The following is a 26,462-nucleotide window of genomic DNA, read 5'->3' as shown; positions in this document are numbered from 1 at the left end:
TGGATAGATTGATGGTAAAATGTTAGATAGTAAAAGGCGCGGTTTTAATTCATAAGAGGATAAAGACAAAAGTACATTTAAGGAAGTGAGATTTTTACCTTTCAGTAATTATACCAAAGAGAAAAAGAAACAGTAACTAAAACTACTCCAGTGTCCTCTTTAACACGAGCATTAAATCACCCTACTGCTGTCCAGGCCAACTGTCAGGATTCCCAGAGACAGGGAATGAATATATAAACCTCTCCCAAATCTTTTTTTTTTTTTTTTTCTATTTACTGACCTGTGCCTTGTTCTAGCTCTAAACTATTTCTGAATTTTCTGTTATTTAAAAAAAAAGTAGGGCTTCCCTGGTGGCGCAGTGGTTGAGAATCTGCCCGCCAATGCAGGGGACACGGACGGGTTCGAGCCCTGGTCTGGGAAGATCCCACATGCCGCGGAGCAACTGGGCCCGTGAGACACAACTACTGAGCCTGCGCGTCTGGAGCCTGTGCTCTGCAACAAGAGAGGCCGCGATAGTGAGAGGCCCGTGCACTGCGATGCAGAGTGGCCCCCACTTGCCGCAACTAGAGAAAGCCCTCGCACAGAAATGAAGACCCAACACAGCCAAAACTAAATAAATAAACTAAAATAAAATTTATAAAAAAAATTAAAAAAAGTAGAAGTGAGTGTCCTTGCCAGGCATATATTTTCTAGTTTGGGAGGGCTTGGGATTTTCTATGTGTACTCAAAGCCATACGGCTACTATCAAATGTCTCAAATCACAGAATATAAAAGCATAAAATAATCCTAGAGATCATGTAGTCACATTTAGTTTATATGCATGAGGAAGGCCTAGAAATACTAAGCAAGTTAACCAAGTTTAATGAAAAAGGAAAATCTGAGTTTGCGATTTGTTGTTCGGAGAAAAAGAAATATTTGATTTGAGGACAAAAGTAACCCCTTATCTGGAAACAGCAAAGTTAACCAATCAGCAGAACATCTTAAACTTTAGGGATTCTTTTCAAGAATCACATACCAAATAGGCAATTTTCAGGTGTGTCCACCATCAAATAGCTGTGGTAACAATTTCCTATAAGGCTGCCACGGATCAATTGCAGGTAATAGGCAGATTATTTTATTAGTAATTCTAGTTCTTGATCTCTTGTACCTAGAAAAATCAATGCCCTAGCTTACATACTTTCTGATTAATAAGAAAATTAAATTATTCAATGTAGAAAAAGGAATAATTGTAGTAGGATATTTACACTCTTCACAGTATTGTTTTTACCCTAAAATAATACCCTGAAAAAAACCTCTTGAGATCCAAGCCTTTATCAGTGAAAACCATACAAGTTGGCTCAGTTGCTCACATTGTTTTTATAAACATCAAAACCATGAATCTCTACATCATAGCATGTTTATTTTTGAGGAGGCCATTATGATTAAGAAAATAACATGATCAAAAATTATCACAAATTTGATAAATTCATTAAAATCTACATGTACTTTATTCATCATTTTCAATCTCTAGGGTCTAGTTAACACTCAATACCCACTTCAGTTTTTGAGCCCCTTTTGAACAACTCTGGGATCCAGCCAATTGCTGAAAATCACTATGTTAACACATTTATTTCTCTTAGAATAAGTATGCTTTGTAAACATTTGAATGTGACACTCAATTGTGAACAGGGTTTTTTCAGTGAGAATTAACAATATGATTTATTAGAATTCCATTTAACAGAATTACAGGTTTCAATTTTTCCACAGGTCCCTGAAATATCAATTAAAATATTACTATTTTACTTACCCATCATGTTGTACAAGCTCTGTGGGGCAAACTGCCTTGGCATTTTCTGAATTGCTTCCTTGTATACACTAAGTGCATCCTAATTTAAGAAACAGAAAAAGAGCTAAAGTACAGGACTATTCACTGAAAATAAAATAACAACATCCTTCCAAAATTAAAGTCTTCCATTGCTCTTTCTAAATGGTATTTAGAGGAAAATAATTAAGCCGTCCTTTGATATCATACTGCCTCCATTTCATGAATAAAAATATTCAACCCAGTCCGTGAAGAAGGTCATATAAAAATTAGTTTAACAAGCAGTCAAATGTTACCATTGTTCTCTCAATATAAATTTTTCAGTTCCCATAGATTATGCAATAAAATAACCAGAAGTCACCCACAGTCATCTAAAATCTGTAGGTACTTCAAGTCAGGTGATCAAGTAGGATCTAAATAAAATATCAACTAATGAATCGTCTAGCTACTCAGACCTACTGAGATGATTAAATGCAATTATTTTTAAAATTCTATTTTCACCCTCACGTTGCAGTCTTAATACATTGCGTAAGAGTGTGTGTGGGTGTCATTTGAGAGAGGGAGGAGCCATATTGAATGGGAGAGAAGAAACCCATGCAGGCAGGTTTCGTGTGAGAGACAGGGAACACAGGACTGGGCCAACCTCCCAACTTCCCATACAAGACCCTGTCTCCATCACCTTTCCCCTCTCCCCAATTCAAAAACACAATAAAATCAGTTTTCATTGGGTTATTGTTTTAAAAAGAATGAAAAGAAACGAGTAGGATTTATATCAAATCATTTACTCAATACGCAGAGTACAAAAATGTATTTTTTTAACATCAAAAAATGGATATAGATAAATAACGTGTCTTGAATTTTAAAATCAAAGAGATGGTGAGCAAATAAGCTTGAGCTGCAATGCATGTTATTTCCTTTTCCTGAGGAGTCATAATTTCTCAGTCATAACGCTGAGAAATTCACAGTGAAGAAATCCATTAAGTTTTGCTTAAGCAGAGTTTTTTTCCTAAAGAATTTCACCATAAAACTCTTTTAATAAAAACACTTATTAGCTTCTTAAATGATCAGTGTCCCTACAATGAGATCGTAGGTAGAAAACATTGAGACTAGATCAGAACAAGGGGGAGGAATGAGACAGAGGTTTTGGCCTGACCTCATAGTGTCCCTGCTCATGATAGAGTTTCCCCAGGTTGTACAGACAGCTGGTGACTGAGCTCTTATGGGCATGAGGGTCCTTTAGGTTTTCGTCAGGGATCTCAGAACACTTCAGGAACGTGCGTCGAGCTTCTTCTGTCTTTCCTTGGTTCATTAGAATAATCCCGGTGTTTAAATATGCAGCTGAGGGGAGACAAGTGGAAATACAAATGTGAGAAGATGATGTACACTATGGAAACAATAAAGTTATCTTTATTTCAGTTTTGTTTCTATGTATTATTTATGATTTTAAAAGAAAACCAAGAAATAAATACCCAGGGAACAAATATACAAAAGAACAACAGTGTAGTAAGAAGTACAGGTATCACTGAAAAAAATATATATAATAGTCTCTGCCTTCAAGGAGCCAGAATATTTTGAACTTGATATCTAGATGAATAAAAGTTATATTTATCTTAATATATTAACATGATAAACAGGCACCAAAATATTAAAATTGAGAGAGATGTAATTGTTAAAGTCTCATAATTTGATTGGCAAGTATTCAGAAATAGAGTTACCATGTTTTTTAATCTGTGAGGCTTTAAGTCACCATTTTCATGAAGGGAGGGAGGGAGGGAGGGAGGGAGAGATACTTTAAAAGGACTTGAATATTACTTACAAGCCAGCGTAGGCCTGCTCCCGATCGCCAATTTATAATAATGTAGTGCTTCTGCAAACCTGCTGTTCTCTTGTAGAAGTAACCCTCTGCATGAGCAAAATAGAAATTTGGAGACAAGACTGTATTACTATACATAAAATCAAATTTTCATTTTATATTTCAAAAATAAAAATGGTTAATGGGGCCATAAAAAGGACGAGGTACTATAAAAATAAATTCTAAATAGAAGGAAATGATTACTCAGGAGAGAAAATACTAGAGAGGGATCAACTGCATTTACGTTGCATTAGAAAGTATTAAGAAGTATTTCCAAAAAGCTCTTTACCCCCGACTGAAATTTCCCCTTTCCAGCCATCTTTTCTCTCCCACTAGAATTACAAACCACCTGGATTTCTCCTTGGAGCATGCACAGTTTTTCATCACTTCAGAAAGGAAACCTGTATAAGGCCCTGATATACATATGTACATTTAAACCTGAGACGCCTCTCCCACTGGCCATATTGCTTGGGAAATATTGGCCCATGACTGCCTGAAAGGCAAAAGGTAATCTGGATCAATAGTATAGAGTCAGAATCTTATCAGATTCCATCAAAGACTGAAGACCAACCACATTGTTATTTCCTTATTATTTGGATTTGGTCAAATAAGCTTACATTTCAGAACACTGGGCAAATTTCAGTTCACTGTTGTGAGACATGCATTTGTCTACAGACCCTCAGACTCTGGGCCTCCCTAGGAGGCTGCTTTGGCAGTGCGTGGTCACATGGATTATCCCAGCATTTCCAGGCCCTGCCCTCATGACAAGTGAGAATCAATTATAATCATGTCTGTGAAAACACAGTGTCAAGGAACTGGACTAAGTTCTGAAAGTTCTCACAGAGGGCTTTCTGGCCTATCCCTGTTCTCTTATAATCAGCAAGTGTCTTACAGACATTTGGCACCTCTCTTGGACCTGAGTACTACTGTCATCAACCTCAAATTGCAGATTCCATTTGCCAGTTCCTGAGGCCTCCAAAAGGCGGTAAAATGGAGGTTTGCAAAATGAGAAGGCCACTGACAAAAACTTATCATTTTGTAGAGTATTTTAAAATACTCAGCTTTTTTACTTAATGGGCATGCTTGAAAAATAATGAAGTAAATCATTTTGAAATTAAAGTTTGCTCACTTGTGTCATTAGCATATATTAACCTCGTTATTTCTATTATTTGTTAAAAGAGCCATTTGAATAAATGAAACTGTTCCAAACCACATTAACAGTTACATATACACAGAAATGTACATATCTGTAGAAAATTTAGAGCAACAATTTGATAATGAAATTGATATGCTTTGCTGTTAAGTGTACTTTTCAGTTGCTAGGAACAAGGAAAAACAAAGCTTCCTGCGGTATTCAAGGGTCTGTGAAAAAGTTCAGTTGTCTTTAAAAGCAAGTAAAACTGATAAAGAGAAAGAACACTCACATAGTTTCCAAAAAGGAATAATATTCTTTATAAAAACAATTTTGACAAAATGCTTTCCAGTTAACTAAGCTCATACACATTATCTCATTTCAGAAACATATCTACAACCTTAATTGTCTTTGTCACTTTCCTTTGAGGTTCAGATAAAGAGGTGTTTCTTCTTTGATACAAGGCCAATGTCATCAGAGGAGAAATCCATCTTAATCCGAGTCTTTCTACTTTCCTTAGGAACTAAAGTCCTTCCATGAGCCCCTTTTTATCCAATATCTTCAATCTTTTTCCCCATTGCAATTTCCTTTCCCTTAAGACTACAAAAATGTTTGTGTGCCTCTTAGCAGAGAGCGGAAGATAAAACCCTACCACCTTATCATTCCTGCATCCACCTCTTAACTACCTCTTACTGTCGTTCTTCCCCTCAAAGTCAGATTTCCTTTAAGGACAGTCTGTGGTGCACATGTCCAATGACTCAAATCCCATTTACCCCTAAATCCAGATTAGGCTCTTTCCCAGAATTCTGCTGAAATGTCATAATTGAATTTCCACTAATTATCAAACTCCCAAAATAGTTTGCTTATATGAATCACCTACTCAACTGTAGCATCTGTGATTATTAAACCCATTTTCCTTCCTGAAACTCTTGTGTTTCCTCGGCTTCTGGAAAACCAGTCTTCCTTATTCTCTATCCCTGAGACTATCCTTCCAAGAATGAAGAAAAGTGTATCTTTATTCATATATTCCTTTAAAAGAAGTTGGTATTTCCCAGGTCTTTGTCTTTTTCTCCTTTTCTTGGTAAGTACTGTCTCTGCATGACTACATGCGGCTCATATGCTGACTGTTCGCAATTCTAAAATAGCGATCCCTCTCCTGACATCCAGATCTGTTGAAAATTCAACAGCTTACTCAACCACATCAATCTAGGTGCTTATTAGCTGGAATTTCAAAACCAACACATCCAAACATTGAAAGCAATATTTCCCACTCAAAAATAAAGAGATAAATGAAAGAGATAAAAGAAGAAAAAAATCTTTCCTCAACAATTAGAACCATCCTTTACATCAGTTGCTAAAATCAGAAACCTGGTTATCACTCGTGACTTTTCACTTACCCTCAAAATCCCAGGTTTAGAAAGTCTCCAAAAGCCTACCAATTCTTATTTTATTTTCTAAGGCTCTTTACTCTGGCCCCTCAAGGTTCACTTTTACAGATCTGGCAGAGCCCTTTTTACCTTTCCTGTCACCTAAATAACTGCAATCGCCCACTAATTAGTCTGCACATAATTACATTTCTAAAGGACAAATATGCTGTTAGGCTAGACAAAAAGAACATGAGGAGATGAATGCATATCTTTGAAACTGTACCTAAAGCCCATAAACCTTGAAAATGATGTATTCAGCCTCAAGGGCTCCCCAATACTGATGTATTACAGTCCTGTCATTTTCCACCTCATAAAATACAGCATGATAACCACACCTAGACAATCCTGTCCAGCCTGCCTCATTCTTTGGAAGAAACTAGTCACACAGAGGGGTGGAGCAGCCAAGTCTCCAGGATTATATATAAAGTGGCTCTTTGAATTAGACAGCATCATCCCCTGTATCATCTGAATAAAGTTAGCAATGGAGTGAGTCCAAGTTAGACGGCTATTGTGACCAATTTCTCATGGCTAAGGACTTAACTGAGCATCAACTATGCTCTAGTACGCACACTGCAAATGTGAACAAGACAGATGCACTCTCCTGCGGATGCACGATCTACTGAGGGAGACAAATAAGAAAATAAATGGTGTGGAAAATTATGATGATAGGGCACAGAGGAGCAACACCACTCTAGCTCAGGAATGGACACAGGAAGGTTCACGGAGTCCAAGTGCCACTGGGCAGAGGCTTGAAAGTAAGCAGCAGTTAGCCAGCAGTAAAGAGTGTCATCATCAGCCCCGCGTTACACAGGAAGAAAGCGAGGTCCATGGAGAATTTACCAACTAACTCTAGGTTTTATGGTTAATAAGAGGCAAAGCCAGGACTGCAACACAGTTTCTCTGACACTAATTCCCATGCTCTTTCTAAAAGAAAAAAAGAAGAGGAGAGAGAAGATAATTCAAGTCTAGATGCATATGTACTAGGTTATGTTTCCTTTTGCTCTAAAATTCTTCAGATTTTGGATAATATGAATTTGAATTCATGCTCTGAAAAGGAATCCAAATGCCATTTTGACAGTTCAGGATGAGTTTGGGTCAATTCTAGCACTGTAACAACGAAGCTTCTATGACCGCTGTTTTCCACATTTATAGAACCCAATCTTTATTTTACTGAAGACTGGATAGAAGGATAGAAACCCTTCACATTGTAATAGTTGTGGTTGTAATAATAAGAACAACAACAACAGCTAAACCTATTTGGCACTTACAGTGTTTACATATATTAACTTAATTTACATATATTAACTTATTACTCATCAATAATCTTATGAGGTAGGTTATTATTACAAGTCTCATTTTACAGATGATGAATCTGGGGCAAGAAAAAGTTCTGCAACATACCAGAGGATACACAGCTAGCAAGAAGTGTGCCACAGTTCAAGCCCAGCAATCCGTTTGTAAAGGAGGATCTGTATTTTAATAGAGCATTCATACCAAAGGCTTTTCCACAGCTGTTTAAAATTGATGACACAGTTTGTTTACATGCTGATCATGTCAATAAAATCTTCTGGTTTCTATGTATATTAAAAACAACAACACATTTTAATACACCATCAAGCTAGAATCTAATAAGAAATAGTTTTATTCATATTATGTGAAGTTGCTTTGCAATTAAGGAAACTGGCCCATGCTATACATTAATGTGAATTCAAAGTGTCTTTTGGGGGAGAAATTGAAAAAATGTTATTGATCTCTAAATAATAAATGGTTGGGTCACTTTTATGTATCTGTGTGTAAGTGGATATATTATAGTGTATTTTAATGGATTCAAATCTTTTACTTCTCATATTTCTCCCCCAGTGATTTATCTTTCAGAACCACAGTCACTGAAATTAAGCAGCCAGTGAAGACTACAAATTGGAGAACCAGAAAGAATAAATACTTGTTATAGTCAAAGGAAGAAAACACATCTGGATACAAAAAGTACTATTCACTGTAACACTTAAATTCCAGAAGACCACTTTATTTCAAGAAAAAAACAACAAAATGCCCTCCCTTAAATCCTTTCAGCTTTTTTTTTAACCTGATTTTGACCATTTTCTAGGAATTACCATTAAGTGTGTAGAATTTCTTTTTCTTGTAAAAGTTTTGCCCATCTTTACTCCAGTCTCCTCTAACAACCCTTTCTCTAAAATACCATTAAAAAAAAAAAATCACAATACTCCAAATACTTGATAAATGAAAACCAGTCAAACCTATGGTAACAGTGGATTGGACACAGTTAAATGCAAACATTAAGTGTAGATAGGCATACAAATCCCTAGCTGATTCTAAATATTGACAGAGACAGAAGGGGAGCATTTTTTAGTACAATGTTTCTCAACCAGGGGTGACTTTGTCTCCCAGGGGACACTGGGCAATGTTTGGAGACGTTTATGGTTGTCACAACTGGATGGATGCTATTGGCATCTAGTGGGTAGAGGCCAGGTATGCCATTAAATATGTAAACATGTTAGAAGACACAAGACAGCCCCCCAAAGCAAAGATTTATCTGGCCCCCAATGTCAATAGCGCTGAGGTTAAGAAACCACATTTAGCATTTCATACATACTAAGTGCAACACATTTGTTCAGAACATAAGGTCCTCATGTCCTTGCCAACCACATACATGAACTACGTAAAGAATATAGAATGTAAAAAAGCAAACTACAGGGAATAAATTATTTTTTTCAATAAAAATCTAATCTATCATCATTTCTACTGACTTTTCATTTAAAAAGGCAAAAAAATAAATTTTCTAAATTATTTTAAAAAGCACGCCCTTCTCCACTGCTGTCAGTACATCCAAACAAAATGTCAGTGACTCTCTGTAGAAGGTTGCCCTCAATACAGAACTGTCAAAACATACAAATCTTCAAGTAAAGCTACCTTTTGCCTCAGGTTCAAACAAAGGTCTTTAAAAATCGTTGAAATCCGACATGTTCGAAAATTGGTATTAATAAAGCACATCAGCAGAAGTATACTTTTCAAGAATATGTATTGCAGTAAACAGAAGAAAAGTATAGTTTTCAAGAATATGAATTGCAGTAAACTAAGTGGCCATTTACTCAGAACATGGATGAGACAGGATGTGGTTTACAGAGCCATGAGCTGTTAAGACTAGGGAAATTCTAAAGGATAGTAGCTTTCTTTCTTTTTTCAATTTCATTAAAGCATAATTTGTGGCACTCCTATACCATATTAAACATTGAGAATAAGATTACCAAACAATACGCAAATATTTTTTGAATGAACTATCTCATCGTGAAGACAGACGATCAAACACTCACAATACAGTGTAAATGAAGCATAAAGTGTTCTGGGAACCCACAAAAGGGATACTTTTCCACAATGACAGGTCAGGTGAGGTTTGTAGAGAAGGCAAGCGTGCAGGGAACGGAGTTCCAGACAGATCAGGCCGCCATGCTTATGAAAACTCAAAGTTACAGAGGATAGCATTTCAATCTACCAGTAGCAGTAACGACAAGCTTCATGGAAATTAAATGACGATCTATGTTAGAAGCCTTCTGGAAACTGAAAAGCTAAAACAACTTAAAATTAAGATTATATTATTGAGAATATTTCAGTAATAAGGTGTTTGGTTATTCCCTGGGCAAAAATTCTTAGTCATCAAAATAAATCAGATAGCTTAATGTTTACAGGCAGTGGTTCACAAAATAATTGATAATCCCTAAGGTCCAAATACTAACAAAAACATCATGTTCATGTTAAATTGAGACTTTTTTTCTGAATTTTATTTTGTTTCATTATCCTTTAACACATGTAGGTACTCTGAAACTAAGATTTCTTTCCTCAGAGATAAGACATTATATGTTTTAGATGTTCAATGTTTTCCTAAGGTATTCATGCCTCTGAAATTTCCCAACTGAAATTAATTGGCATTGGCTTGGCATCATATTCAAACTTTGCATTAATTCAAATTTAATAATTGATTTTGCTAATTTAGCTAATGACTCTAATAATGAGATTTTATGTAATTTAATTGTGAAATGGCATTACAGTTGCATTTCTTCTGTTTTTCCAAGATTAATGCCTAGTTTTAGTCTATGTTCATAATAGGATATTTGGAAACATAAATCGTTAATCTCTATTATTGGACAGAAGTGATAATTAATAGCATGTCAAACTCATAACACAAAAATGCCCCCAAATCTTGCTTGATAAAATAGGTATCAGGCAAAAATCTCAAGTGACTATCCCAGCAGTAAATGGAATGAAACTCAAAGTCCTTTTTAAAAACAGAAGCTGTAAGTAAAATGAATAAATTACTACTACTTGAATCAACTGCAGTAATGCCAAGGTTTAGGGTGACACAAGAGCTTAGAAATTAAGTATCTAATATGCACAAGCCACTGAATACATACAAAGAACCAGAATCAATCAGTACAGGAGTCTCAGTCATGTGACTAAATTCTATCCAATGAAATGAAAGCACAGTAGCCAGAGCACCTCTAGGAAAAGTCCTCAAAGAGGAGAGCATGTCCTCCCTTACCCTTCCTCTGTCCTGCTGACTATAGGTGGAGGCCCAGTTCTGAGGATGGTAGAGAAAAGCCCTGTTCTGAAGATGGTAGAGAGCAAACTGAAAGGAGGCCAGGAAACTGAGCCCTTTATAAAAATTTCCCATGACCCTGGGACTGCACACCTCTGACTTATCTGTACAGAGAATACAATTTTAACTAGTTTAAGCTAATGTTATTTGGGATTTCTTATCACTTACTTTCTTATCTCTTCTCTACTGATAAAAAAGCACATGCAAATGACCCAATTTCGTTCCTTTTTATGGCTGAGTAATATTCCATTGGGTCATTTGTAGAGATGTGCATGGATCTAGAGACTGTCATACAGAGTGAAATAGGTCAGAAAGAGAAAAACAAATACCATATATTAATGCATATATGTGGAACCTAGAAAAATGGTACAGATGAACTGGTTTGCAGGGCAGAAATAGAGACACAGATGTAGAGAACAAACGTATGGATACCAAGGGGGTGGAAAGTGGTGGGGGGTGGTGGTGTGATGAATTGGGAGATTGGGATTATCATGTATACACTGATGTGTATAAAATGGATAACTATGAAGAAGCTGCCATATAAAAAAATAAATAAAATAAAATTTAAAAATTAAAAAAAATATATATAAAAGCACATGCATTGTTTTCTTTAGTTTTTCTTTTGTTTTTTTAAAAACTAAAATATGTAATATCAAGTATGGCTCTTATAGAGAATTTTAAGGAAAACTTCTATTAATTATATTTGAATGAATACAAAGTATGCGTTGTCTACTTTTGAGTGATAACCAGATGAGGCAATTTGCCAAGTATGAAATTTGCAATTAAAATATTCAATTAAACTTATATAATTTTAGAGTGTAATAGGGGCATGAAATTGGAACTCTTAAATTAAATGTCTAGACATCAGAGTGGTCAGAATTATCACTCTTTGCCCAAAAGAGTGATGACATTAGTAGCATTTTTTAAAAGCATTTTAGTTAATCCTCTCAATCCTCAAATAACTAGAAAGAAGCAGACTCATAGGAATTATCATGTGAAATAGAAATAGGTAGGATTTTCATCTCAGAAAAAAGATATAAGTGAGATATAAGTGATTGAATTTGAGTTCCATGGGAGATTCCAGAGACAAAGTTATATAAATTTTCTGGTCTCACATGGCACATCTATGGCTTTCAGGTCACCCTAGGATAATAGATTTTGTATTTGAGGACCACGCAAAAGAATTCTCTCTACTCATATTTTTTTTTCTCAAATCATAAACTCAACTTTCCTTCTCTCCTTTTCTTTTAATTAAACTAGAAAAGCACTAAGAGAGAAAGGGAATATAAACAGTTAACTTTTTACTTAAAACACACAATTTCAATTTATTAGAATAATAATGTGTGTGTTACAAAAAGCATAATTTAATTGGATACTAATTTTAAACTACTGCTAAGTTATTATACATGATAATTATATACTGTATGTACTCTGAGCAAAATAAGAAGATGTCACTTCTTGAAAAGGTTAAATCCCACTGAGCAGAGTAATGAGCAAGTTGTTTCCCTGCTCCATACTTTTATTGCCTGAAGAAGAATGGAAATGGAGATGGAGAAAAAGACAACAACCACGTGACGTGAACTAGACAGATGCGCACACATGATTCTATTACATAGCTCCCCAAAGCTGAAACCCGTTTCACTGGGTATCACTTCTAAGTGTCACAGAACTGCCAAGTAATACAGTTTCAGAAAATACAGTTAAGCCTCCTCTCTGGTATCTTTCTTTTGACACAGAACTGTTTATTTGTTCTAAATTGGATTTTGTTTAGACTTTGACGACTGAATAAAGTACAGTAATGACATCCTATTTCATAAAGATGATTATTTTTTATTCTAACCTATCAAATATGGGGCAGTAGGCATCCAATCAAAAAACTGTTTTTATATTTCCAACACATTACTAAAAACCTCATCAATTCATATTAGGGGGAAAATGAACACGTTGTAGCTTTTATTAACTTTTTTATTTTAAAATTAGTTTTTGCTTAGGGTCTAAAGAAAGGGAAATGTATCCTCACTATAGTACCATGTCTGAAAAATAGATGAAGACTCAGTTAAATGGAGCATTCATTACGAAGATACTTCTTCTGAGTTAGAACCTGGACTATGACATCTAAATAAGCCTTTATCCCGTGTAAGTCCACTTCTACTCTGTCACAGGTCCTGAACAAAATGCTTCACGATTATTATCTTATGTAATTCTCTCAATAAACCTATAAAGGTATAATCCTCATTTTACAAATAAGGAGCCCCCAAATCAGAATGGCTACTCAGATCCACATAGCTAATTTTTGTTGGATCTGGGATACACAGACTACAATGTATATTAATATATGCATAATTCACTTTATACCTGTCTTCCGAATATATAATTAAGGCTATATTTTCCTCTACATGTCATACAATAATAATAGGTGTGAATATATTTTCCTAGTTAAAACACAGTACTTAATAGGAAGTAAGAAAGAGAATTAACACTCGATGTGTGTTTTCCATATTATTTCTTTTCATAATTAAAATTAGCAATTTAAAATACTATTACTCTTTTTACTTTAGAGATATGAAAACATCAGAGATAGAAATTAAACAACTTGCCCATGATAACACAACTGGAAAGTCTTAAGATGAGACTCAAATTCAGAGCTGCCAGGCTTCAAGTCACATGTCTTTCCATGTCTTTTCCCATATTGGTCCACTGGGAATATGTACCTGTTCTTAGTTTAAGCATTTATAATTGCCCTCTCTCTCCTGCTCATAACCCAGTGCTTTTCCATTTTCTGTATCAACAAATTTCTCTTCTCTCTTTCTGTATTTATACATGCCCATCCCAATATAGAAACATCTTGGATTTGCTTCAAAGGTGGGTAAACTACAGCCTCCAATGCCAAGTCAACTTCACCAAGAAATGCATCATAACCAATATACTTGGTGTGATAGTTAATTTTATGTGTCAATTTCATTGGATCATAGGATACCCAGAACACTAGTTAAACATTATTTCTGAGTATGTCTGTGGGGATGTTTCAGGGAGATTAGTATTGTATTCAGCAGATGGAGTAAAGCATATTGTCTTTCCCATTGTAGGTGGGCATCATCCAATCTGTTGAGGGTCTGAATAGAACAAAAAAGAGAAAAGGAAGATTTCTTTCTCTCTGTCTCAGCTGGGACACTGATCTGCCCTCAGTAATCCTAGTTCTCAGGCTTACAGACTCAGACTGGAATTTGCACCAGGCTCTTGGTCTTTGACTCACACCACCATCCTTCCTGGGTCTCCAGTTTGCAGAGGGCAGATCATGAGACTTTTCAACCTTCGTAATTTCATAAATCAATGCCTTACAATAAATCTCTTTACTATATACATATATTATATATATATTATATACACACACACACACACACACACACACACACACACACACACATACGCACACACAATTGGTTCTGTTTCTCTGGAGACTCTGATTAATACAACTTAAAAAGGGGTTTCCTTGAGTTATTCTTGTGCTCAAGACCCACTTCTCTTAATGGAAATGTTTACCAGTGAGTGTAAGCAATATCCTCACAAAAGAGAGCTGTGAGCAGTTAGACACGGAAAGAAATTAACAGCTAACAAACTCTTTAGCTTTTATTATTATACAATTATATCAAGTTTCCAGGAACTTTATTTAATCCTTGCTACAACACTAGGTGATATCAGAGCCCAATTTTGCAGATGAAGAATAAGGATTAAGCAATTTGACCAAGCGCAGGACCAATAAATGGGAGATCTGAATCCAAGTTTGTTTAATGCCAAAACCCATGCCCTTAACATTTCACAAAGCTGCCTCCACGGTACAAAGGTGAGAGTTAAATTTTTTAAAAACCGAAACTTTTCCCTTTTCCCCACTCCTTTTCTCCCCACAAAAACAAATATTATTCAGGTAGGTCTATATATATTTTCTGGGACCATAGTCAAATCTCTTTCAAATATTTCCTCATTCTCTAAGAGAATTGTGATTTAAAACAAGCAAAATTAAGAACTAAGGCATACCTAACACAAATTAAAGGCATTGACCACCAGTGATGGAACTTTAAACCTATATACAGACTTGCTTTTATTCTTTGCTATTTACAGGGGCTATCCAAAATTGATGACTAATTATTATGTCATTTTTTGAAGGAGAGACATTTATCAGCTGGATGGTGTACAATCACTGTGGAGGAACCCCAAGCTGGGATAGAGGAGTAGGCCAAAGCTTGACCTGCTCAGTAAGTCAGTGTAATTAGACTCTTGATTTGTTCATTCATTCATTCAAAATATATTTTGAAAGTGCCATTATAGAGATTTTAATGACTGGCAGAAAAGAGAGATAATTTAAAAAGAAGTAACAAAGTTGTGTACAGGGTACCATGATACAGTCTGATGCACTGTGGAAGCCCACAGCAAGGAAACCTAACTTAAAACTAGTTTGTTCAGGCACTGGGAAAAAAAAAAAAAAATGAACATTTGTGAATTCCACAGGAATCAACACACTCAAAAAAATATTACCAAAAAAGAAAAAAAAAATCAGGGTCTGATTCCATCACAGATATGGTTATAATTTGGGTTAGAGATGTTCCCATGGGCACACAGTGATTTAGTGCAATGAACTCACTTTAAACATAAATGTTCAACAAAGTGGGTGTTTTCTTTGTCCCTTAACAGCAGGGCTCTAACAAAAGTCTGCTGTTGAAGCAATAAATTATGAAAGGGGAAAAGGTATCATGTATCTCACAGACCAGCAGGAATAGGTGTTAGGTCAAACCAGCAGTTTCTAACTTAAGAACAGGCATGAGCAGTTCCAAAAATGAAAGTCTTAGCCTATCTCTTTTGGCCTGGAATAGATTTTACAACCTAGAAACAATTCACTCACGGGCTTATCCTGCAGTACTTGAAGAATTGAAAGAAAACACCATTTATAACAATGTTCCTAAAACTGCCCTTGCAGGTTTAATTTTGGTGCTGAGAAGAGATGCCCCTTCACCCAACTCAAGGGTCAAGAGAGCAAGGATCTATTCGTGTCAGGAGTCATCATTTACAGGTCCTAGCAGTGGGAACCAGAGGCAAATTAGTGGCTGGAGACAAAGAAAAAGAGCTGGCGGAGCGCCAGAAGATTTGAACGGAATGACGGAAAGTTGGGGATTGAAGTGCGCAATGAAGAGAAAAATGGGTGAATACTTTCAGCACCACTTGCTTTTTATTTTCTTATCTTTTCTGTTGACTCCACCCTCATATTTTATAAAGGTACTGGCCCTTCCCAGAGAAACTTCTCACCTCTGAATGCTTCCCATTACTTTTTTTAGAGCAGTCTAGAAATTGGCCAGCTTGCTCATCTTTCCTGAATGTCGGTTGTTGCTTTTGATTACAGTTCCGCATCCCAGGTCTGCGCCCACCCCGAAATCTGGTCTTTGAGGAGTTAGAGAATTTTCTGAGAATTTTACATGAATTAGGCAAAGATACAGGGGATACACATGCACATACACACACACACACACACACACACACACACACAGAGTCATTAAAATGAAAAACCAAAGGCTATTCACAGAATATAAATGGCGTTCAAAACTGGACTACCTTTAGACTTCAGGACAGCTCAGATTAATCCCCTAACCTGAAATTTCTATTCTCTAAGAAAGTGTCTGCCTGTCATTTTCTGAGTCTGATGATGAGATGTGGTTACACTGACCAGGTTGGATCTGGTTGTTCTTCTCTAGATGATTGGCGAGCATCTCCTCACAGTGTTCTCCTTATTATCAGAACTGCAAGATGGGATCACTCCTCCCTCTTGCCATTCATCCAACCCCTATCTAGTCATTTCCAACTACAAGGGTGCCTGGGGCAAAGTCAACTTAGGGGCACTGTAATTGCAAGCAATGGAGGAGTAAAGAGAAAGGGCATCCTTCGGTCTCTGATTCTACAGAGGTAAACAGGGACAGAGGAAGAAAGAAAAAGCAGGGAGGGAAGTCTCTGAAATAATCCTTGATGCACTCTTCACACACAAAGAGCCTAAGGAAAATGGATGTAGCTAAATCATGGAAAGCACATACAAATAGACATACAACATATATTCATCGAGCTTGTTTCTGTGAGCTAAGCACTGTGCTAGGCACTTAGGAGACATATATATACAAACCCTGTCTTCAGGGAGCTTACATGTTAGCAATATACAAAATAAACTATACATTGTATTTATTTTAATACCATTATATAGAGCTAAATAGGAAATTATAAAGTTCACTAGAAGGTGATAAATGTAATGTAAAAAAAAGGAATTAAGTAAAGGAGAACAGGAGTGTGAGAGCAGTGGAGGGGCTGCAGTTTAAATAGCGCATCTGGGGAGCCCAATGCAATTGTTTGGAGTAAAGAATTGAAAGGAATGATATGAGATATAATTTAGCCACAGTAATAATTTAGTACATATTTATATGAATAACATATAAGAGAAAAATAAGCAGCAGACGACAAGATATTAATTTTTAAAATTCATCATCATCTGAATACCCAGATGGCCTCCAACTTCAATTACACTTTAAGCAACTTCTCCAAAACACAGGCAAAATCAGTTAGGTTTTGTGTAAGAGAAAAAATAAATTAAATGGAAGACAATATTACTTTATTTCCTGGTGTATCTAGGAAATAATTCTTAAGTCATAGTAACTGGAAATCTGCAGAGGACTGATTGGAACTACTCAAATAACAAATTTACATCTGTTCATTTTTTTCAGGAGTAGAGGAAAAAAGACACTTTTTTTTTTTCATAGTGCAAAACCTCCTTCTGAGAAAACTGAAATTAATTTATTTGAAATTCTGCTGCCTATCAGCCTGCACTTTCCATATGAACATAATTTTAGGAACAACAACAAAAATGCTTCTGGCTATTTGAGCAACTTTCAATCAGTTTTAAAGTTAAACCAAACAAAAGGCATTAAAATAGGATGCAATCATGAATTTCTTTATAAACCTCTTTTATAGGCTTTCTAATACATGTCTTCAAATTTACCTGCAGTGCTCTAGATAAAAATGACTATAAAATTAAAGGCCATTTTAATGAGATTTCAGAAAAATGCTTTTCATCGTTTTTCCAACATGGAAAATAGTTTAACTCTCTCTATACAGTTAATTTTGAATGAGTATTTCTACATGGAAAAGCATGACCCATACAATGCCATTTTAAAACTACATTTGTAATAGAAAACCTGTAACACAAACAAGCATAGGAATGATTTAATCTCCTTCTTTCTCTTTGCCAGCCTCCAATTTCTAAAAGGATTCTGATTTCCCTCAATTTTACTTTGGGTTGCAATGGGGAGGGCAAAGTTTAACAGTTAGTTCGAGCAAGCAATCCTAGACACCAGTACCACAATGTGTAGTTTCCATTGCTATAAAAGAAATGAGTGTGAAATAGTAAGTGGTTTAATTCAATTCTATCCAAAAGCACTTGTTAGTACCAAGAAGGTGTCAAGGACTTCACTATGTGCTAGAAATAAAGACATAAATAAATTACATCCCCAGTCCCTAAGGAGCTCCTAGTGTGAATTTCAATTCCTTGGTCATTGTGTCCATGGAATTTATAGGATAAAATTATTCTCTAGGATACCTTGTAGCTTTGTGATGGCAAAATGTTATTCTCTACTACATTCAGGAGAAGTGAATAATATTTCCAAGTTTCTAGACCCATGATTGATGCCACTATTTTTTTTCCCCCACAGGGACACAAAAACCTCCTAGAAATACTTAACTTCTCTATAGTACATGATCTTTGGCCATTTTCTCCCTTCTTACTGTCCTATCCATCAGCTTCAATGGCATCAAAGTACCCTGGGCTTCTTTCCTTCTCCTTGAGCACACTTTATGGTTCCACTTTCTCTACCAAGCTCCTTCAATACTGGTATTTCCCAGGATTCCATCCATGGTCCTTCTTTCCTTTATCCTTATACATATTACATACACACACACACACACACACACACACACACACACACACACACACACACATATTATTGACAGTCAGTTTCAATTTACACACTTAGATAATTACTCCAAAATCCACATCCTCTACCTCAGAATGCTCTCATGAGTGGTAGAAACACGTTCTAGTTGCCTAGTGGATGCCCAATAGTCATCTGAAACTTATGTAGCCAAAACTGTGCAATTTTCCCCCTAAACAACTTGTTCATTTGTCTTTCAAGTGCGATTCCTCTTGTCTTTCTCTTTATTATTCTTCCTTTTTCTCCAGCCTGAGTTAAGTCCCTGCCTTCTCATAATAATACAAGCATCTCTCTCTTAGAAGAGATATTACTTTATTACTTAACATATTTTTAAATCCAAACTTCAAGCTACTTGAGGGCAGAAACTATACTTTCTTTGTCAGCTTATTCCTACCATCTAATAGAATATCTGTCACTCAGAAGGCACTAATATTTGTTGAATGAATTAATGAATCCTAATTTCCAATACACGAACTTACAAATGTGTTCATATATACAAGTGTACTCAGAAAATATAATCAGTATTAATCAAACTTTATAATTGGTCATTACATCTCATAAATGCGTGAAAATTAGTGATGTTTGACATAGGTGTTATAAGCATTGGGGATTCTGGAGTGGCAAGAAAACAGATTTCATCTTGAAAGCTAAACTGTAAAATCAACTCACAATGAATCAGAGAACCAGTGTTCAAAAAATGAACTGTGGAAAGAAGATGGCTATGAAGCTAGCAGGTATGAAGCACTTACTTGTTTAACTATATTAACACAACCACTGAGTACAAAATGTAAAACTCTGCATGAAAGAGAGGTGGTGTGACTTGGAAGAAAGGTCTGTAAATGGGGATTTACCGAGGCAAATGCCAATAGCACTTATTCCAGCACTTTCCAAGGAAGGAAGAGCTTCAGCCAAGAAGTTTCATAGCATCAGGCTGTCTTAGACTAATGCCATTATAAATGAATCCATCCAATACTCTTTAGCCTGATGTTCTTATAAACAATGTTTTTAACACATGGATACATATACTTACTGAACAAACTTATGATTCTCATGCAGATTTGACTGGACTCTGATTCCGTCTAGTACCTGTGACAGTACAGTGGGGGAAATCCCATGAAAACATTACTACCACAGGGGAACTCTGTCACTCTTCCGTGTGTTTTTATTATAAGTAGGTTGCTCTGGGACTGATCACCCCAGGCAACTAAGCACCCCACACACCTAAACTGATTGTTTCTTCCCTCAAACTACTTGCAAAAACTCACTAGATACTTGAATGCTGTAAAATGAGCCTTCATGTCACCTACAATTTGTAATTTGAACTAATAATTACATATGATGCTTTACACTATAAAACCTGCAATAAAAAATCTTTCATCTTGTGCTTTTTTCTTTTTTAATTGACCTGAATGTGTTATTAAATTAAATTATTTCTGACTTCCTCTTTACCATCCTACAGATGTCCAGGTCATCATATATTAATTCTCTTGCCTTAATCTATCTTGGCATCTTGACAAGACAGGCTTGGCCAAATTTCTTGAATAGAGTGTAGCATGGCCAAAACTCAAGGATGGATAATTTAATGCTAAAATATACTCAAGAATTTACATGTACAAATGCATATACATGGTTGATGAAATCATTAAGCATGGTTAATTTGCCCTAGTTTCAAATAATCACTAATTTTTACTTTTGAAAATATTCTCAATAAAGGCTACACTTATATACTTAGTTCATCCACTTTTCCTGTAGACATGGTTAATGTTACAGGAAGTCTACAAATTAGAATTGAAAATTAGTAAAAGACACATTTAAGTAATGTGTTTCTATAAAGAGAAATCAGTTGCATAGCCACTTATACATCTCAAGTAGGATTTTAAAGGGACTACTACTATTTTAAGAAACATGAAACATCACAGTTTTAATAAATCAGAATAGAAGTATAGGCTTCATTATTTACTATTTAATTTTTTTCTGATTAACAAATGAAAATATCAGAATTTGTTGTGCTGAAACATTCCTTGGCTGGTTATCTAATTATGTAACATCCATTATCTTCTCTTACCCATTCTGAAAAACAATTTTCAATATGTCTGTAACAAAGAAAATATTTTGGGTTTGGTGGGAGAAAGGGAAAGAGAACCCAAGTCTTTTTTTTTTTTTCTGGAGCATCAAGTTTATTAACTAGAATTGGAAGAACCAAGGAGTTCTTGGAACAAGAACTATCCCCCTCCCCCACCAACACGGAAGACAGAAGAGTGGGGGAGGGGAGACGTGCCCCAGGAATGACAGTCCAGTCTCTCAAGTTTCACCCAGGTGGGGGTTGAGGGGCAGACCTGCAGCCACGGTGGCCTCGCTTTCGGTCGCCCGGGCTGCTCCGGACCATCCTCTGAGCTGGCCAGGGTCTTGGATACGATGCTTCTGAAGGCCGTGCAGAGAACACACTCCTCTTCCCCTGCACCGGGCCCCAGGGAGCGCAGCGGCCTGACCTTCCTGCCTCGGTCATCCATGGGGTTCACATGGGCTCACTTTATTATGACGCCTCATGCTGGGCAGCTTGCAACAAAGATGTTTCAAAATAAAGTTCCAGATTCTCCCAGCCACCCCTTGCTTTTTCTGGCTCTGGCCAGAGACAGTGGATGAGGACACACTCTCAGGCTGCCCAGCATGGGAGGACCTTCCAGTGTTGGACACACCCAGGGGGCAGCTGCTTCCCTCTGGGGCTCCAATCCTACTGCTGCTGCTGGAGGTGGATGTCCCAGTGCCACACTGGGGGGCTGGGCTGGGGGTGGCAGTCCTCACCTCCAGGCTGGGTGGGGGACAGGCAGACTCACCGGTCTTCTGCCCTGCCTGCTGGTCTTCCTGCAGCTGCACATTTTCTCCCTGGTAGAGCCATCTGGTTTGCAGGGAGGACACCACAGGGCTTGGAGAAGGCTCAAGTTCACTGCCACAGAGGTCCCCGCAAGAGAAGGGCTTCAGAGTTATGATGGAGACCTCCACCTTGGGTTTCTTGGAGCTCACACTGCCTGTCCCAGTGTCCTGGATCTGGTCGCAAGTCAAGCCCGGAGTCCTCACCATTGTCACCTCCAGGTCCTCTTCACAGGGTGGCTGGAGTGGCTCCTTCTGGCCCATGTTGACCCATGGATGCCGCATGAGGTCAGGTAAGGTGCCTCTGTCACTGGGGTTGAGGGCAATCATTTTTTGTAACAGATCCCTTATCTTCAAAGACAGATAAGGTGGGATGGGGTATTGCCCTTGTAGGATTTGCTTCTGCAGCTCCTGGAAGTCTTTTCCCACAAAGGGCTGGGACCCAGTTACCATGGTGTACAGCACTACTCCCAAGCTCCACACGTCCACCGCAGGGCCGCTGTAGCTCTGCCCCAGGAGGAGTTCCGGGGCAGCATAAGGGTGTGTGCCGCAGATCGTGTCCAGTTGGACAATGTCATCACACTTGTTGCTGAGGCCAAAGTCTGTAAGTTTGATATTCATGTTGGAATCAAAGAGGAGGCTCAGTGGCTTCAGGTCTCGGTGCACGATGCCCCTCCGGTGGCAGTGCTGCAGGGCGGAGACCAGCTGCTGGAACGGGCCTCGGGCCTCCGCCTCTGTCATACGGCCATGGATCTTCAAATAGCGGTACATGTCCCCCCCACTGAGGTACTCCATCACCACGAAAAATGTCTCCTCTGTGTCAATCACCCCCAGCAGTTTTACAATATTGGGGTGATTCAGAGCCTTCAGACTGCACACTTCCCGGAAAAGTGCCTGGACACTTGAGAAGCTCTGACGCCTTTTCTTTATGACCTTCACAGCCACCTGTGTCCCAGTCAGAATGTGCCGGGCCAACTTCACTTTACCAAAGGTGCCTTCACCAATGGTGTGGAGGATCTCGAAGTCATCAATATGAGCCTCCTTGCCAGCAGATTTGGCTGTGAGGCCCTGCATCCTGGTGATCTGCTAACTACACTGACTGACAGCACTACCTAGCAACGCTAACTACGCTAACTAACAATGCTAACTGTACTAACAGGGCTAAGTGTGCTATCTCTACTAACAACGCTAACTACGCTAACTGTACCAACAGCGCTAACTAGTACTAACTACACTAACTATGCTAATCAAGTATCAACTATCCCAACAATACTCACTATGCTAACTGCAGAAAGAACAATGAGACAAATAAAAAAGAGTAGAGAAAAGAGAAACGAAAATCAACAAAATGGCAGAAACAAGGAAAACACAAGCTAACTGTAGGTCCAAGGCCGTCAGGTCACCAAAAGCAGCTTCCTGGGCTCTAAGGACCAAAAACCTGGGCCCACCTTTCTCTTTCATAGGGCTTTGTGAAGTACATCACAATGGTGCACTCTGAGGTCAGAGCAAGAAATGGACCCATCACCACTGGGGATACACCACAGTGGTTTTCTCACTTTTTGAGTTCAAGGCCCCTTTACACTTAGGAAAAAGGATCCCAAAGAAATTTTTCTTTACGTGTGTTATTAGATATTGGTATTCACTTTGTTATAAATAAAAATCTGCAGGATACTTCAGTGGCCTTTTTATTTCTAGTTTGAAAATGTGTAATAATTTTAGAGACCTCATAATGTCTACACTTGAAATGTTCAATTCCTTTTCCTTAAATTCTGGTCTCAAAATAACGTTACAACTTAACTGACTTCACGATACTATACAAAATGTTCTGTTGCATAAGACATGATACGGTACATTATGAAAGTCTATGAAGCTGAGAGAAGGTTTGCCAGGAAGGTCATTGAGCAGATTTCTCATCAGGAGCCTCGGAGGCCAGATGGCATGACTCAATGTACTTGAAGTGTTGAAGGAAAGAAACCGTCAACCAAGAGTCCTATATCTAGCAAAACTTTCCTTCGAAAATGAGGGAGAAGTCAAGACATTCCCAGTTAATCAAGAGTTGAGAGAGTTCTTAACCACCAGACCCGCCTGCCACAGGGAGTTCTTCAGGTTGCAGTCAAGGACCCTGGACAGTAGCTCAAAGCCTTATGAAGAAATAAAGACCTCTGGTAAAAGTAGACAGACGGGCGACGAGAAAAGCTAGTACTGTTGTAACTTTGGTTTGTAGCTCCACTTTTTGTCTTCTATTTGATTTAAGAGACTAATATATAATAAAACACACACATACAAATCAAAAAAAAAAAAAAAAGATCACCTCTTCACCTAGAAAAGTTACTTCACCCCCACTTTAGCCTAACTTTGGGAATTCCCATCAACAACATTCTTCTTTCCACCGTAGGAAGCAACGCTGCCAGAAGCTATGGCAAGCAGAGCCTCTTCTAAAATGCCTTTGATGACTGCAGCAACATGGATGCAACTAGAGATTATTAAGTGAAGTAAGTCAGAAAGAGAAAGACAAATACCATGTGATACCACTTACATGTGGAATCCAAAGTATGGCACAAATGAACCTATCTATGAAACAGCAACAGACTCACAGACATAGAGAACAGACTTGTGGTTGCCAAGGAGGAGGGGGGTGGGAGAGGGAAGGGCTGGGAGTGTGGCATTAGCAGATGTAAACTATTATATATAGGAGGGATAAACAACAAGGTCCTACTCTACAGCACAGGGAACTAGAGTCAATATCCTGTGATAAACTGTAATGGAAAAGAATATAAAAAAAGAATGTCTATATGTGTATAACTGAGTCACTTTGCCATACAGCAGATTGGCACAAGATTGTAAATCAACTATACGTCAATAAAAACAATAAAATAAAATAAAAAATGCCTCTGATGACGTACACAGCCCCTGCTCCTGCTGACTACCTCTCTGCAGCACCCAACACTGTGAAACCCCGCCCCCAGCTGAGGTCATTCCAGTCCTGTGTCTCCTTCCTTTGTCCTCTGTCTCCCACCAGTGTTTCTCTAACAGAAACACAAAGAACTGCTGTGTTTTCACTCAGTCTCACTGTTCACGTTCCCACGCTTGATTTGGGCATCAGACCTGCAAGAGTTCAAAACTTACTGGAGAACCCAAGTCTTGATACCAGATCATATATTCTAGAATCCTTATCCCACATCAGTATGTATACAATAACCATGTTCGATGTGAGGGAATTTTACTATTCTTACGTTTTTTGGACAGTGACTTTTTTCATAGATATGTATAATGGAAAAAGTTGTGGAATAAATCAATATGAAGAGTCAAACATGTGAACATGGCCAGTAACATGAGCTGAGAAAGAAGTGGATTGGCTACATATAATGGGCAGGAAATGCTGTCCAGCAAACTTGAACTTTGTTGATTTATTTTCATTCATTAGTGAATTCATTAATCAACTCATTTAATAGTTTATTAACTCATTCATTAATTTATTAATCATAGTTTAACTGACTTACTACTTTCTTAATCATCATATATATAATTTAAAGCTCATGTGCTTGGCACTAGGGATGGAATGGTACCTAAACATTCCCTGGCCTTAAAGAGATTACATTGTGATTAAGGGGATCACATATGTAAATATGATCCACACTAAAAAGAGCCAAGTATTAGTTTTATGGTGACATTAGTATTAGTATTACGGTGACATTTGGGAGCAACTATTTTTCTTCCAACTCTGAAAATAGGAAAGGTATCGAGAAATCCTCCCAGAGAAGTGTATAGGTATGTATAAGTATCAGGCTAGGCAAAAAGGACAGGGAGTAGGGTATAAAGAGGTCATAAGAGGAGAAAACAGTAGAGAATGTTGCAGGCAAAACAAATAGCATGTGCAGAGGCCTCCCAGCAAATAAGAATATAACATATTTAGGAAAATTCCAAGAAAGAACCTTAGACTAAAAATCAGATATATGATAGAGCAACAACAAAATTTGGAATCAAGCATCTTTTGAAAAAATAAAATCTAAATAATCAGGTTCAACCAGTTTAAAGTGTAATGAGGGAAAAAAAGGATCTAATTCACATTAGCAAAAATACTTTTTTGAAAAAATTAAGAATAAATCAACCTTGGGGAGGAGTCAAGTTGGCATACAAGGAGGACACAGAATTCGCGTCTCCTCACAACTAGGGCACCTACCAGGCACCAGAGGGGGACCGCGGACACCTAAAGGGATGGGAGAAACCCCCAGTGACCAGGTAGGACGTGGGGCGTGGGGGGAGTGAAGGGGAAGGAGAAGTGGAGGCGGGATGAGACTGGCGCCCCTGAGGGATGGCTGGGGGAGGGGAAGGGATCCCACACCTGCAGTGGGAAATTGGGGAACCATTGGGAGGGCAGAGGATCAAAAGGGAGTGTGGCCAGGTTTCCCCCGCCCACCAAGGCCCCCTCCAGCCACGTGGGTCCTGAGGGAGTGGGAGGAAGGGAAGGTGGAGCAAAAGTAAAGGCCAGACCTCAGGGACCTGCACACCTGAGGGGTGGCTGGGGTAAGGGAGGAGTTCCTACACCCAGCAGGACCCACCCACGGTTAGGGGTCCAGCGGCGCCAGGGGAGACCCTGGGGGCGATGGTGGGGGAGGGGAGCAAAGGGAACTGGGCCAGGGCTTTCCCTGTCCACTTAGGCACCAGGAAGCCTGTTGGGCTCCCAGGCCTAATCCTCTGCCCTCAGAGCCTCCTTCCTACCATGCAGAACCCAAGCCCCGCCCTTATACCCCCACCCAGGGC

General features: G+C 38.0%; 1 protein-coding gene and 1 long non-coding RNA gene across 8 annotated transcripts in view; one reads left to right on the top strand and one right to left on the bottom strand.

Moving 5' to 3' along the window:
• Window positions 1–26,462, bottom strand: part of TMTC2 (transmembrane O-mannosyltransferase targeting cadherins 2) — an 889,086-nt gene that overhangs the window by 621,911 nt on the left and 240,713 nt on the right. For all 7 annotated transcript variants that reach the window (XR_014233387.1, XM_082350739.1, XM_082350740.1 and 4 more), the window contains exons 5-7: window positions 3,618–3,703; window positions 2,955–3,139; window positions 1,787–1,865 (exon numbers count right to left, since the gene is read on the bottom strand). Coding sequence is in view for 6 of the 7 variants with exons in the window: in XM_082350739.1 (XP_082206865.1) it covers window positions 1,787–1,865; window positions 2,955–3,139; window positions 3,618–3,703 (350 nt within the window). In the remaining variant the exon portion in view is untranslated. The remainder of the gene's footprint in view (window positions 1–1,786; window positions 1,866–2,954; window positions 3,140–3,617; window positions 3,704–26,462) is intronic.
• Window positions 1–26,462, top strand: part of LOC309609382 — a 266,481-nt gene that overhangs the window by 19,108 nt on the left and 220,911 nt on the right. The gene's annotated exons all lie outside the window — the stretch shown is intronic.

Source organism: Balaenoptera borealis (assembly GCF_965194805.1).
Source record: "Balaenoptera borealis genome assembly, chromosome: 13".
In the NCBI taxonomy this organism is placed as follows: domain Eukaryota; kingdom Metazoa; phylum Chordata; class Mammalia; order Artiodactyla; family Balaenopteridae; genus Balaenoptera; species Balaenoptera borealis.
Note: the sequence above shows the minus strand (reverse complement) of the source record. Positions and strands in the feature narration are given on the sequence as shown.